A 13,510-nucleotide genomic window follows, 5' to 3' on the forward strand; every position below is an offset into this window, starting at 1 on the left:
GCTGCTGTTATTTTGGTGATTTAGGAACCTGCTTCTTAATCTGGAGAACAAGTAGTATGGAAGGGCACCATTCGTGCCTTCTCTGGACGGGACAGTGCTGAAGTCATGAAGACTAGTTTGCCATATCAGAGACTCTTCTAGACCCTTTCCCATGTACACCAAACAACAAAGGATTGATGTTTCTTTAAAGGTGTGAGATCCTCTGTGATTCTTTTCATTAAAGGGAGTAGAATTTGGGTTTTGTTTTTTTCCTGGCATTTATCCCTAAACTGAGGAAAAATGACCAGTGACCCTATCCTCCCATTGTATAACATAAAAAACTATAAAACGAAATTACCGTGTATTGGGTTCATAACATGGTAGTTCTTAGCCCTGTGGAGTCTATCAGTCTCATTTAGAAATACAGATAAATGCCTGTACACTTCTACTTAGCAAAAATGATTTCCTCATAAAGTGACAGAGTTAGTGTTTCTCATTTAGTTTGTGACAGGAACCCCTAATCTAGGCTCTCTCCCACTTAACTAAGATGGAATAATTTCTGTTTCACCAAGAGAAATTGTGTTGTTTCTGAAAGCCTTGAGAGGGCCGAGAGGAAGCTCTTTTCTATCTACGTATGAAGTGTGTGTTTCTATTAATGGGATCATTCCCTTCTTAAAAATGGCGAATGATTTTACGTCCCACCCTTTCTAACACAGTTTGTGCCTTTTCCTTTAGGCCCTTGATGGGTTCTTCTTTGTGGTGAACCTGGAAGGCAACGTCGTGTTTGTGTCAGAGAATGTGACACAGTATCTGAGGTATAACCAAGAAGAGCTGATGAACAAAAGTGTGTACAGCATCTTGCATGTTGGGGACCACACAGAATTTGTCAAAAACCTGCTGCCAAAGTCTATAGGTAAATGGTTGTCTGCTGGGTGTCCTCTCTCTTTCCCCAACCACACACACACACACATTATCTTCACTGGAGTGCGGAAATTAGAACTGTATTATGTCAGATGGGGTAAGAGTGCCTGGGTGGTTTTTTAGAGATGCTTGTGGTAAGTATTTAACCCTTTGCACTTGGATGTCGAATGTGACTCGACACGGTTAGCAAAAATTATAGAGATTAAAATTACTCTTTGAATGTATCAATAATTTGAAATATGAAAAAATCCAAATAAGTAAGTTTGTATGAAAAGAAACTCCAGTTTTTTATTCTACTGCCACACTTTATAAAATCTGGGGTATTTAAAAAATTAAATCCCGAGTAGAATAAAGGAATTGAGAAAAAAGCAAGCGAGTGCAAAGGGTTAAGCTTAGAGGTCATGGGGAAAAGGGCATCTTCAGATACTGATCTTGAATGAACGATTATTTTAATCCTATATTTAAAGTACACAAAAGTGATTCAGATGGAAAGTATTTATGGCAACTAATTTCCTGGAGTTTGTTTTTATTGTTTTCCAAGAAGGTAACACATTGCCTCAGCCTATCCAATGCCAGCCAACTCAATGTCGTCCGTTTTCTCTGTGACCATCTAAAAAGCTGAAGGTCCAAGAGAAATTTGAGATTCAACTTATTTTGAGTCCTACAGGTGAAAAGACTATTATGTGTGTGTGTGTGCACAACATTCTAAAAATAAAGTGTTAGGGAACAAGTGATGTATAGAGAGGTTCAAATGCCACCAGCCTGGCAGCCCTGGACAGACTTTGTCCTGCAGACTGAACAGTGGCTCTGCAGCTCATCAGTTGCTGCCTCCTTAGCCTGCCTCTGGTCTCAAATATCCTTGACTGCGTCTTATGTCGGAGATGCAAGTCGGTGACTCAGTGTGGGCCCACCTTAGTTGCTGCTCTAGAGCATCGCTGTTCACACTTACGAAGTGGTTCTTTTTTTAATATTCTCACTTAAACTGATGATAAGAACATCTTCACAGATTGAAAGAAGTGCAGAATAAGGTCAGTCCTGAGTTGGCAAGCATTTCTATTCTTTATCTTAAAACTGTTTATATTAGCTGATCTTATTGTTAACACAGTAAGTAAGAAAAGGTCCTTCTCAGATTCCATTATGGCCCGCTTTTCCTTTCTGTGATAACTCTTTATTCAAAGTGACTGCAACAGTAACACAAAAATGCATGAGTACTTTGTGTAGGACTTCTTTATTACATTCTCTAGTAAATGAATAAGAAAATGGGATTTTTTTTTTATTTCAGGTAACTGCTTTTTCAGATCTCTTCAGAAATTTTATGACTTCCTCAAAGGACCTATACTTATTAATTCACTATAATTAATCCACTTTTCTAAAGAGCTCCTTGCCTTACTTTATATTGTATCTTTTTATTTTACTTTCAACTTACTTATTAACCTGAGTTAGTAAGAACTTTTTTTTCTTTCTCGATTACTCTACGAAGTCTCTGTTTTGCAAATAAGTTTAAAAATGTTTATGGTGTCCAAAAACACTCTCACAGAAAAAAGAAAGAATAAAATGGTTATGATAAAATAGACTTTCCAAATGTCTGCGAAGCCATAATAAGCTAGCTGTAGTTATTCTATATTTTTAAAATAATTTCTTATAGTTAATTGATACTGACTTTAATTTCTAGGGTTTATTTCCTTTTTCTCTACAACCCAGTGGCTATGGGTTTAGCATTCGGTTCACTATAGGCCTACATGTCCTTCTAAGTGCTTTCTAACTAGTGACTTTGGAGAGCATATTTGCTTTTCTTATGATTTACCCTTTTTTGATCCTCTGTTTCATTGTCCCGTTCACCCTAATATATTTAGATAAAACATAGAGAATGGTAAAGAAAAGAACGCCAAAATGGGAATTAGGATTGGTTCTTTTTTTTTTTTTTTGACACAGAGTCTCACTCTGTCGCCCGGGCTAGAGTGCCATAGTATCAGCCTCGCTCACAGCAACCTCAAACTCCTGTGCTCAAGCGATCCTCCTGCCTCAGCCTCCCGAGTAGCTGGGTCTACAGGCATGCACCACCATGCCTGGCTAATTTTTTCCATATATTTTTAGTTGGCCAATTAATTTCTATTTTTAGTAGAGACAGGGTCTTGCTCTTGCTCAGGCTGGTTTTAAACTCTTGAGCTCAAATGATCCTCCCGCCTCAGCCTCCCAGAGTGCTAGGATTACAGGTGTGAGCCACCATGCCTGGCCTAGGATTGGTTCTGATTCTAGCTATTCTGGTAGTTGAAGGTTTCTTTGGGCATCAGTTTTTTTTCATCTGTTGAATGAGGATATTGACTTGGAGATCCATAAACACCCTTTAATTCTCTGATTCTTTCGTTGCTTTCATTGTGTTCTCCAAAACATTTCAAAAATAATTGATGTCTGGCCGGGCGCGGTGGCTCACGCCTGTAATCCTAGCACTTTGGGAGGCCGAGGCGGGCGGATCGCTCAAGGTCAGGAGTTCGAAACCAGCCTGAGCGAGACCCCGTCTCTACCAAAAATAGAAAGAAATTAATTGACCAACTAAAAATATATATACAAAAAATTAGCCAGGCATGGTGGCGCATGCCTGTAGTCCCAGCTACTCGGGAGGCTGAGGCAGTAGGATCGCTGAGCCCAGGAGATTGAGGTTGCTGTGAGCCAGGCTGACGCCACGGCACTCACTCTAGCCTGGGCAACAAAGTGAGACTCTGTCTCAAAAAAATAAAAAATAAAAAAATAATTGATGTCTTTCTTCTCTTTCATTATCTCTTTCTTGAATTTGTATATGTATTTTTTAGTTTTAATACTTAATGTTAATAGATGTGTGAAGTAGAATTGTTCACTTGAAAAGAAATAAGTGACATTAGTACTTTATCTTTAAGGATTTTTCAGACTATTGAAGAAATACACATAGCACAGAGTAATTCAGGAACAGCCAAGTTACAGACTATACACTAAAATGTCTGTAAAATATTGGAAAAGAAAGACCTGTCAGAGTATGCAGTGTGGGTTGCCTAGAGGTTAAATATTGATTGTAGAGGATCTCACCCTTACAGCATGAGTACCCTTGGAGAGAGAAGTGGAGGCAGCCTACCGTTTCAGGTAGGGTAGCAGCAGCAGCAAAGCTACTCCATGTGGACTAGGTATGGTGGAATGTGGAGAGGCTTGTGCTGGGGAATGTGAAAGATCTGGTTAGGTGGATGAGATTGAGGGAGATAGTGAGATTGTTATTTATTAGTTTGAATGGCCTTCATATTCCTGACTATATCAAGTCTAAATCCTTTGAAAGAGTTTAATGCATGCTACATTTGGTGCCATTTACAGTGTTTTGAGCATGGTAACATATCTAAATTGAAATGCAAGTAGATTGAACTAAATTTGCAAGAAATCGAAGTTAGGAAGACTCAAAAAGTCGAGAACTATGGTGTTCTAGTAATAAATAATCAAGGCCTGAACTTGAAGGGAAAGAGTCAGGGTGAAGAGTATGAGGTATAGTAAATGTTTTGAAAATTCCAAGAATTTTCCCAAGTTATTAGAACATTAACCAAAGAATTTTTTCTCCTCTAGGTTAAAGTATTTAGAAAGGTATACAAGTACTTCATAAAAGTAAATAACCATATTTGTCCTACATTAGTTTGATAATTCAGCAGTGGGGCATCCGATGTTAGTTTCTCAGTAATATTCAATGGCTTTTGTCTTGCTCAGTGAATGGGGGCTCTTGGTCCGGCGAACCTCCTAGGCGGAATAGTCATACCTTCAATTGTCGGATGCTGGTAAAACCTGTCCCTGATTCAGAAGAGGAAGGTCATGATAACCAGGAAGCACATCAGAAATATGAAACTATGCAGTGCTTTGCTGTCTCTCAACCAAAGTCCATCAAAGAAGAAGGAGAAGGTAGGACAAAATCTCTAGGCTATTTTATGTATATTCTTTTGCTGCTTCTTTCATTCTTCATAATAATATTCTAAAACCAGTGGTCACACAAAAATTTAGAGACAGTATCTTTTTTTCTTTTTAGTTTTTACTATTTTTGTAATAAATCCAAGTTTTAAGTCTCTAGAGCAGCAGCGCTGTCCAAGAGAATTTTTTGCAGTAATGGAAGTGACATATCTTCAGTGTCCATTGTGACAGTCACTAGCCACATGTGGCTATTGAGCACTTGAAATGTCAATAGTGCAACTGGGGAACTGAATGTTTTGTTTTATTAAATTCACATTTAAATAGCCATATGTGGCTAATGACTGCCATACTACAGTGGCTCTGTCAGTGGCCAAACCTTTTGGGGATCCTAGGCTCCTTGTGCAAGCTATGTGCCACTGCCCTAGAAAAATGTGCACAGGTACAGAAAACATTTTTAATATACTTTCAGGGGATTAATGGAATCCATCTAGCTTATCCATGGATACTGGGTCCAGAATGTGTGTAATAAAAGGGTACTAAAGAGAGCATAGAGATGGGAATGGGGAATAGAGGGAGTTTCAGGCTCTAAACTCCTTAGGCTATGCCCCGTAAAGAGATGTTGATGTCGTGTCCACCTCTTGTGCCTTCCACGCAGCTGCTCCACACAGCTGAGTGTCACTGTCTGTAGTGTGAGACAGTGTTGAAGAGTGCACTCTGCATGTGCAACAGAAGGGAAAGAGCTGACCACTAGTGAATGGAAACATCCCGGGCTGTGTAATCAGGCCAACTGCTAATTCAGCCACTTGCCAGCTCTGTGACTTTGGGCAAGTTCTTTGGCCTCTCTGAACATCTGTTTATTTACAAGTGAGGTCACCAATACCAATATCAGAATGTAATAAGGTTTAAAATGAATATGACTGAACTATGGTTGGCATTGAATGCTAGTTATTTAATGCTTTTTATTTAAAATATGCAAATATTTTTAAGTTTAAGTTTTACTGGGAAAGAAAGTATTGGAGGTATTATAGATGATACATTGCATTTCAAAATTAAGCTTTTTGCTTAGATATGGAATATCAAATGATTTTATTCTGTTTTATGCAACAGAGTAAGTGCTACTAATTCATCCATCTATAATAATATCCCAAGGCAATATAAAAAAGGTATAGTTGGCCAGGCGCAGTGGCTCACACCTGTAATCCTAGCACTCTGGGAGGCCAAGGCGGGCGGATTGCTCGAGGTCAGGAGTTTGAAACCAGCCTGAGTAAGACCCAGTCTCTACCAAAAATAGAACGAAATTAATTGACCAACTAAAAATATATATACAAAAAATTAGCCAGGCATGGTGGCGCATGCCTGTAGTCCCAGCTACTCGGGAGGCTGAGGCAGAAGGATTGCTTGAGCCCAGGAGTTTGAGGTTGCTGTGAGCTAGGCTGACGCCACGGCACTCACTGTAGCCTGGGCAACAAAGTGAGACTCTGTCTCAAAAAAAAGGTATAACTGAGCTAATGTATGATTTTGTGCTTTACATTTAAACATTGTGCATTTAAAATCAAATTCTGTGTGTTGACACAGTGTAACATAAGAGCAGTGTTTCTGAGCCTTGGTGTGCTCAGGTTCAAATCCTGACTTTGCCGAGGTTTTGTGTGATGTTGGGCAAGTTACTTAATCTTTGTGCTTTGATTTTCTTCTCTGTTAAATGGAAATAATGCTAGTGCCTGCCTAAAGGAGTTGTTAAGAGGATTAAATGGGTTGATAACCCATAAAGCAGCTAGAAAGATGTTTATTTCATAGTAAGTGCCCCAGAATTTAGCTATTTATTTTGTTGAGGATGATGATTACGTTTTAATTTTGCGATACCAGGTATTGCTGGATGTATTTTAAGAAATTCTTTCTCAGATTTAAAGGTGAGCAATCATAAATCAATGACAAGAAGATCTGAAGAGACTACTTTTTTTTTTTTTAATTTTAAGCCAGAGTCTTGTCTTGTTGCCCAAGATGGGGTACAGTGGCATGATCATAGCTTCCTGCACCCTTGAACTCCTGGGCTCAAGCAGTCCTCCTGCCTCACCTCTCAAGTACCTGAGATTACAGCCACCATGCTCAGCTGAGGCTGCTTAATTTTTTTTTTAACAGCCTTTGTCCAGCACTTTTTACATTGAAAGGGCTATGTGATGCGTTCTGCGTGTTGCACAGATAAATCAAACATTTCCCTGTTCTCCAGAAGTGAGCACTGATGCACAAGGTAATTGCCGTGAGCTGAGGAAAGTGCTCAGCATGGCCGTGTGAGAAGCTAGCCGCGGCCAGGATTCTAAGCTGTAATGCAGCTGTTCTGGCAAACGGTGCATTGTCTAGGTACTGTGGAATTTGTTCTCTGAATCTGTGTCTAGATCAATTTATATTCTTTGTTTTAAACTGCATGTCGCCACTGTAGAGATATTTACTTAGTGTGGTAGAAGGTGTATCCAGTTTTCCTATACCATGGTGAACCTCAAACTTAAGAAGCAAACCCTTTGCGAAGCAAACTATTCGATTTTAGTTTTCATCATTTTTGTACATTATTATGAATTAAGCTTTCAGCCATTTATAAGAAAGCATTCCGTTCTTTTCCATCACTGAGGAGGTGGTGTCGGATGGTTAACTCAGTCCGGTGCAGTGGGTGTGGTTTTGTCACGCGTGTGGTGGGGCTTCAGCAGTCCGTCCTCTGCTCCCCAGCCTGCCCTCCATGGTGCGCCCTCCCCCCACCTCCCACTGTCGCCACGAGAACAGCACCAGTGAGAAGCCGAAGTGCGTAGTGTCGTGTCGCTCTCTCCCTTATCGATTTACAAGATTGTGCTGTCATAAACACATTTGGATTTGTTTGAATCACTAAGAAAAGCCCAGTAGGGTAAATGTAAATGTGTATGCTTTAAGATTTGCAGTCCTGCTTGATTTGTGTGGCGAGAAGAGTTCCCATGAAGGAAAGACCAGTTCTTCCCTCATCAGAAAGTTTTACTACGCGCCAGGATCTCCAAGGTAAGTTTTCTCCCCAAAGAAGAGGACGGAAATCGTTTTAGGATACTTAGGTATTTGGAAATGCCAGCTCTATATTTAGGAGTCTATAATGAAGCTGGGGATGTGATTGCTGCCGGGGTGGGGGTGTGAGGAGCTGGAGGAACAGAGAGACAGTGATTCTCACTGGATACCCTCTTGGCACATGTCCTTGTGTTACCTCTTTTAAATAAATTTATATCATTTTAAAATGTAGTGATTTCCATAGAGAATAGATCAATGTTGCAGGTATAATGCCTACTCTTATTTAATAGGCAAGATCACTTCTTTGGACACTAGCACCATGAGAGCAGCCATGAAACCCGGCTGGGAGGATCTGGTGAGAAGGTGCATTCAGAAGTTCCACGCACAGCATGAAGGGGAATCTGTGTCCTACGCTAAGAGGCATCATCATGAAGGTAAGCATCGCTAGATGATATTTTTCTTAAGGTTGATTTTACTTAAATTATTGCTTTCTGTGGAAGCATTCTCCCAAACAGAGATTCCTGAAGTTCACCTTGGAACACTTGGATCTGGTGACTCTTAGTGTTCCTATGCACTTGTGTCATCTGGCCCAGATGTTGCCATCTAAAGAAAAATTTAATGAGGAAACCTGTAGGACGGCAGAGTGTGAAATAAAACAGGAGATGATAATGTCACAAAGACAGACAAAGGAAAAGGAAGAGGTCATTTCTGTGATCAGATGCATGACAACATAAGATACCATCTAATCTAAAGAAATGTCATCTGAATCTGCCGGGTACAGCGGCTCACACCTGTAATCCCAGCACTTTAGAGGGCCAGGGTGGGAGGATTACTTGAGGTCAGGAGTTTGAGATCAGCCTGGGCAACATAGCAAGACCCCATCTCTACAGAAAAAAAATAGAAAAATTAGCTGGGTGTCACATTGCATGCCTGTAGTCCTAGCTACTTGGAAGGCTGAGGTGGGAGTATTACTTGAGCCCAGGTATTTGAGGTTACAGAAAGCTGTGATTGTACCACCGCATGCTAGCCTGGGTAACAGAGAGCAAGACATTCTCTAACAAAAGAAAGAAAGAAAAGAGAAATGTTATCTGAATCATAAAAGAAATATGAAAATAAGAATAAATGGAATTTTCTAGAGCTAATGAATCCCTGGTACAAGTCACAGTGGGATCCCCAGCCTCCTTCAAGGTGATGACCAACAAAGACTGTCCAGGTGTTTCCAGAGGGCCCAAAGGCAAAACAACATGTCTCAGGTCACGGGCTGCACTAATAGGACAGCTGGAACTAGACCCCGGACTCCACAGTCATCTTTGAGTAATAATAGCAGCCCTTGTTGAGCACCTGGTCTTTGTGTGTCATCCTGCCTTCTCTGCATCATCCCACCGACCCGCACCACAAGCCTGTGCTGTAGGCATCACATCGCTCACCCCGCAGGTGTGAAGGCTGCGGCAGGTGAAATGACTGCCACGCTAGCATTCAGTGTCGGCACAGGACGTCAGTCTGAACCCGTCCTGGAGGTCACTCTTCTGTACTTCTCCAAAGGTCTTTCCACAAAATCATTTCTCCAGTGCATTTTGGTGTTCTGTTAAAGAGGAGAGAACAAAGAAAAAATCCTTTTGCTTTAATAAGCAGTCAGTGGGGGAGGGAGGTACTTTCCTCCTCCTGTCTCTGCTCTGGCAGTGCAGTTGGTCCGGGTTCCGTGTGCACTGCCAGCGTGGACCCTGCTGCACCGGAGGACGCCTTGCAGTGCAGTGTACCTCGTGATCCAGGTCGGACAACTGTTTGCATCTTTGCAGAAAACTTTGTAACTAAGTATTGAAAATGGAGTTTTAAGTTTGTCACCATCCATTTAAGGTGCATGAATGACCTTGGCATTTCACCAGTAGTGTTTGTAGGTTTAAACTTTATGCATTTTGGATCACTTTCGAAAAAGTGAAAATCATAATAAATGGCCTGTCTCTCCTGCTCTTATTTTTTTCTCTTTTTTCATCCTTTTCATCTTATTTATCTTTATTTCTTAGAAATAAGCACACAATCCAGCCTCTCGTGTCTTCGAGCATTTTTCTTTAAGTTGGAAAGAATAAGAGAAGATAAAGATGCTACATTTGACAGAAATCAATACTTAACCTACCATTTCAGTAGGTCTGGTTTAAAATAAAAAAAAATGAGTAATAACACAAAGTAAGAAATCATCATGAGCAAAACATATTCAGTGTCCTTGGGTCCTGAGTAGCAGTGTCCTACATTTAATTCTATGGCATTCTGATTCCTTACAAAAGGGTTTACACAGATAGCCCAGATATTGAGCTAGATTTAAACAGATGGGACCCACTAAAAGGAAACCCCATATAGACATTCAAACATTTGAAATAGGGATAATCATTTACATTGAATAGAAATCTGCAAAGCTTTGTTTAAATGGGGGAGCTTCCTAAATGCGTTCAGCTGCATGCTTACACATACCTACTTAGCAGCGATGTTGGATGTAGACTAAATGGAAATGAAAATCTTTAGGGATCACGGATCACGGCCAAGGTCAGATAAAATACCATTGGAAATATAAGTCCTGTTATAAAAATTAGATTTATGTTAACCTTTTAGGAACATAATTAGAGTACAAAGCATTAGAGTACAAAGATACACCTAAATACTGTAGCTAACTGAAACTGCCGAAGGAAGTCATGAAACAAATTGTTCAAAGTGAAATTTTACCAAGAAATCAGAATTCACATTGTATGTCAGCCTCTCTCTCACTTATGGCAATTTTGAGGCAAGGTGGGATATGTATGGTCACTTTGGGGCTAGCTAATCAACCCACAAAATTTATGCTGAGGCTTATGTGGTAAAACAGGATAGTTTTCTTAAAATGATTTAAGAGGAAACAGTTATACAGGGTTGTTTTTTTTTTCCTGACTTGGAATGTTCTTTTTAATATGAAGTATTAGACAGTTATATCGTTGTTTTAAAAGATAAATCTCAAAATTATTTTAAGAGAAATCATATTAACCTAATTTGTGTTGTATTTTGTTATTATCTTCAAAATAGAAGCACCTTACCCTTGATCTAAAAGTTAAAATAAACCAATACATGTCACTAAGATTTGCACAGTGAGAAATAGAATTGGGGAAAAGTAGTGTGAGATGATGGATTGAACAGTACATAACTTCAAGATGAATATTCAGAGAACATATTTAATGTTATAAATTTATTTTAATATTTGTATTTAAAGGGAAATTAAAATCAAATTATAGACTTTAGAGATATCATGTTTATGCATTGTGTTTTCTAACATTTTAAACAAATCATTGAACAGCTTGTTTTGAGCTGATAAACAGTTTACACCATTTTGCCATGATACTGAAGGCTTAAAAAAGAACTGTTTGAGGGTCTAAGCTCTTACTCTTTTTAATAAGAAAAACTATATATTGAGGTTATTGGTATTTTGCGTGAAAAATAAATGTGCTTTTAAAAATTTATTATGTTTTAACTGGGCACGGTGGCTCACGCCTGTAATCCTAGCACTTTGGAAGGCAGACACAGAGGATCACTTGAGGCCAGGAGTTTAAGGCTGCAATGAGCTGTGATCACACCACTGCCCTCACGACCATGCAACAAAGCGAGACCCTATCTCCAAAAAAAAAAAAAAAAAAACTAATGATAGTTTTATATCATGAAGTATTACTTATAATTCTTTAATATACTGGAAAGAAAATGTAAAACCATGATACTTAAGTTTATTGCTGTTGTTATGTCTTGTCCTCCCCCAATCCAATTTTTTTTTCTCTAAACATGCATTCTGTTTCCTTGCTTGCCTGCAGTACTGAGACAGGGATTGGCATTCAGTCAAATCTATCGTTTTTCCTTGTCTGATGGCACTCTCGTTGCTGCGCAGACGAAGAGCAAACTCATCCGTTCTCAGACTACTAATGAACCTCAGCTTGTAATATCTTTACATATGCTTCACAGGTAAGCCTAGTTCTAAGAAATCATTTTCCCTTTCCAAATTAAGTAGAAATGTAACACAAGTAACAAACCCTCCTAGAGCTTTTCAGGTTTGTTAGACATTTTTTTCCCATCAATCCCAGTAATATACAATTAAATTGTTATTAAATAGTGGCTAAAAGACAACTCACAGTACAGTCAGCCGTCTGTATGCATGTATTCCACATCCAAGGATTCAACCAACTGCAGATAGAAAATATTTGAGGAAAAGGCAATAAAAAATAATACAAACTTTAAATTACAGTATAACTATTTACATAGCTTTAACATTGTATTAGGGATTATACACAATCTAGAAATGATTTAAAGCAGCAGCCTCTAACCTTTTTGGCACCAGGGACCGGTTTTATGGAAGACAGTTTTTCCACAAATGGGGGTGGGGGCAGCAGCTCGGGTGGTGATTTGAGCGCTGGGGAGGGGCTGTAAATACAGATGAAGCTTCACTTGCTCACCCACCGCTCCCCTCCTGTGTGGCCGGGTTCCTGAGTTTCATGGAAGACAATTTTTCCGTGCACTTGGGGGAGGTGGAGGGGGTGGGGGGAGGCAGAGCTTAGACAGTGATGTGCAACTCGGTTCCTAACAGACCACAGATTGGTACCGGGCCACGGCCTAAGGGTTGGGGACCACAGATTGAAAGTATATGAAAGGATTTGCATGGGTTATATGCAAATGCTGTGTCGCTTTATATGAGGGACTTGAGCATCTGTGGATTTGGATAGCCGTGGAAAGTTGGGGTGAGGCAGAGGGCAGGTGGTGTTGGAATCAAACCTGCAAGACAGATACCATAGGACAACTATACTGGCAAAGTAGGACTACACTTTGAATTTAAGCCTTAACACTAGTGAATTTTAAGTCCCAGCAGGAAGAACACAAGGCTAGCACTAACTTTGCTTGGACAGGACTGCCCTCACATTGAGGAAGGGAAAATGATTAGCTCCCGTAGTGATGTGTGTACATGGACGGGAATATTGGTGCCAGTAGTATGATTTCTGCTCCTGTATGTTTAAATCTAAAACTTTCAGATGTATATACTTAGAATATTTTAGATTTTTTCCCTCAAATTTAAATTAACTTATTGACATGGACTTTAAATTGCAAGATAATAAACATTTTCATAAAAAAGGGAAGAAATTGAATGTTGATTTTAAAATTAATGTTATAAACCATATTGTTTTAGAGCACACATTTAGGAAAATGATTAAATTTCAAGTTATATAAATATTTATGTGTATGTTATATAAAACTTTATGAAGTACTATCAGAAGTTATATAAAGTTGCTCTGGTTAGAGATTCCCATTTTATTACATTTCTCAATTATTCACTTTCTTATTTTGGAATAAAAAAAAAAATCAGGCAGCCTTGTTTGCCAACTGTTAATACATCTGACCTCAAACTGAAACAATTTGAAAGTGATTACAGATGTGGCAAATTTCATCCGCCTAACTAAAAGCTGCTGCTTGACAATTTGGGAAACCTGTTTTATTTGGATTTGTGAGCACATTTGGTAACTTGCAAGTGATTGCCAAGGCTGTAAATTAAAGCTCACAGGGCTTAGAAAATCATCCCACGCAGAAAACCTGCTTGTAGTGGTCAGTAAGGAGATGGACTGGAATTCCCCTGGGAGCAGGGGAGTAAGATCACAAACTGAGGCTCCCTCCCATGTTGTTGGCTCTGATGCACGCT

At 39.5% G+C, this 13,510-nt stretch overlaps 1 protein-coding gene across 5 annotated transcripts in view; it reads left to right on the forward strand.

Annotated features, from left to right (window-relative positions):
* The window catches only part of NCOA2 (nuclear receptor coactivator 2), a 282,123-nt gene that overhangs the window by 223,012 nt on the left and 45,601 nt on the right, over positions 1–13,510 (forward strand). For all 5 annotated transcript variants that reach the window (XM_076005235.1, XM_076005234.1, XM_020288881.2 and 2 more), the window contains exons 6-10: positions 715–892; positions 4,615–4,803; positions 7,723–7,824; positions 8,115–8,258; positions 11,643–11,790. In XM_076005235.1, the coding sequence (XP_075861350.1) occupies positions 715–892; positions 4,615–4,803; positions 7,723–7,824; positions 8,115–8,258; positions 11,643–11,790 (761 nt within the window). The remainder of the gene's footprint in view (positions 1–714; positions 893–4,614; positions 4,804–7,722; positions 7,825–8,114; positions 8,259–11,642; positions 11,791–13,510) is intronic.

The sequence above is a fragment of the Microcebus murinus genome, chromosome 7, assembly GCF_040939455.1.
Source record: "Microcebus murinus isolate Inina chromosome 7, M.murinus_Inina_mat1.0, whole genome shotgun sequence".
NCBI classification, from domain to species: domain Eukaryota; kingdom Metazoa; phylum Chordata; class Mammalia; order Primates; family Cheirogaleidae; genus Microcebus; species Microcebus murinus.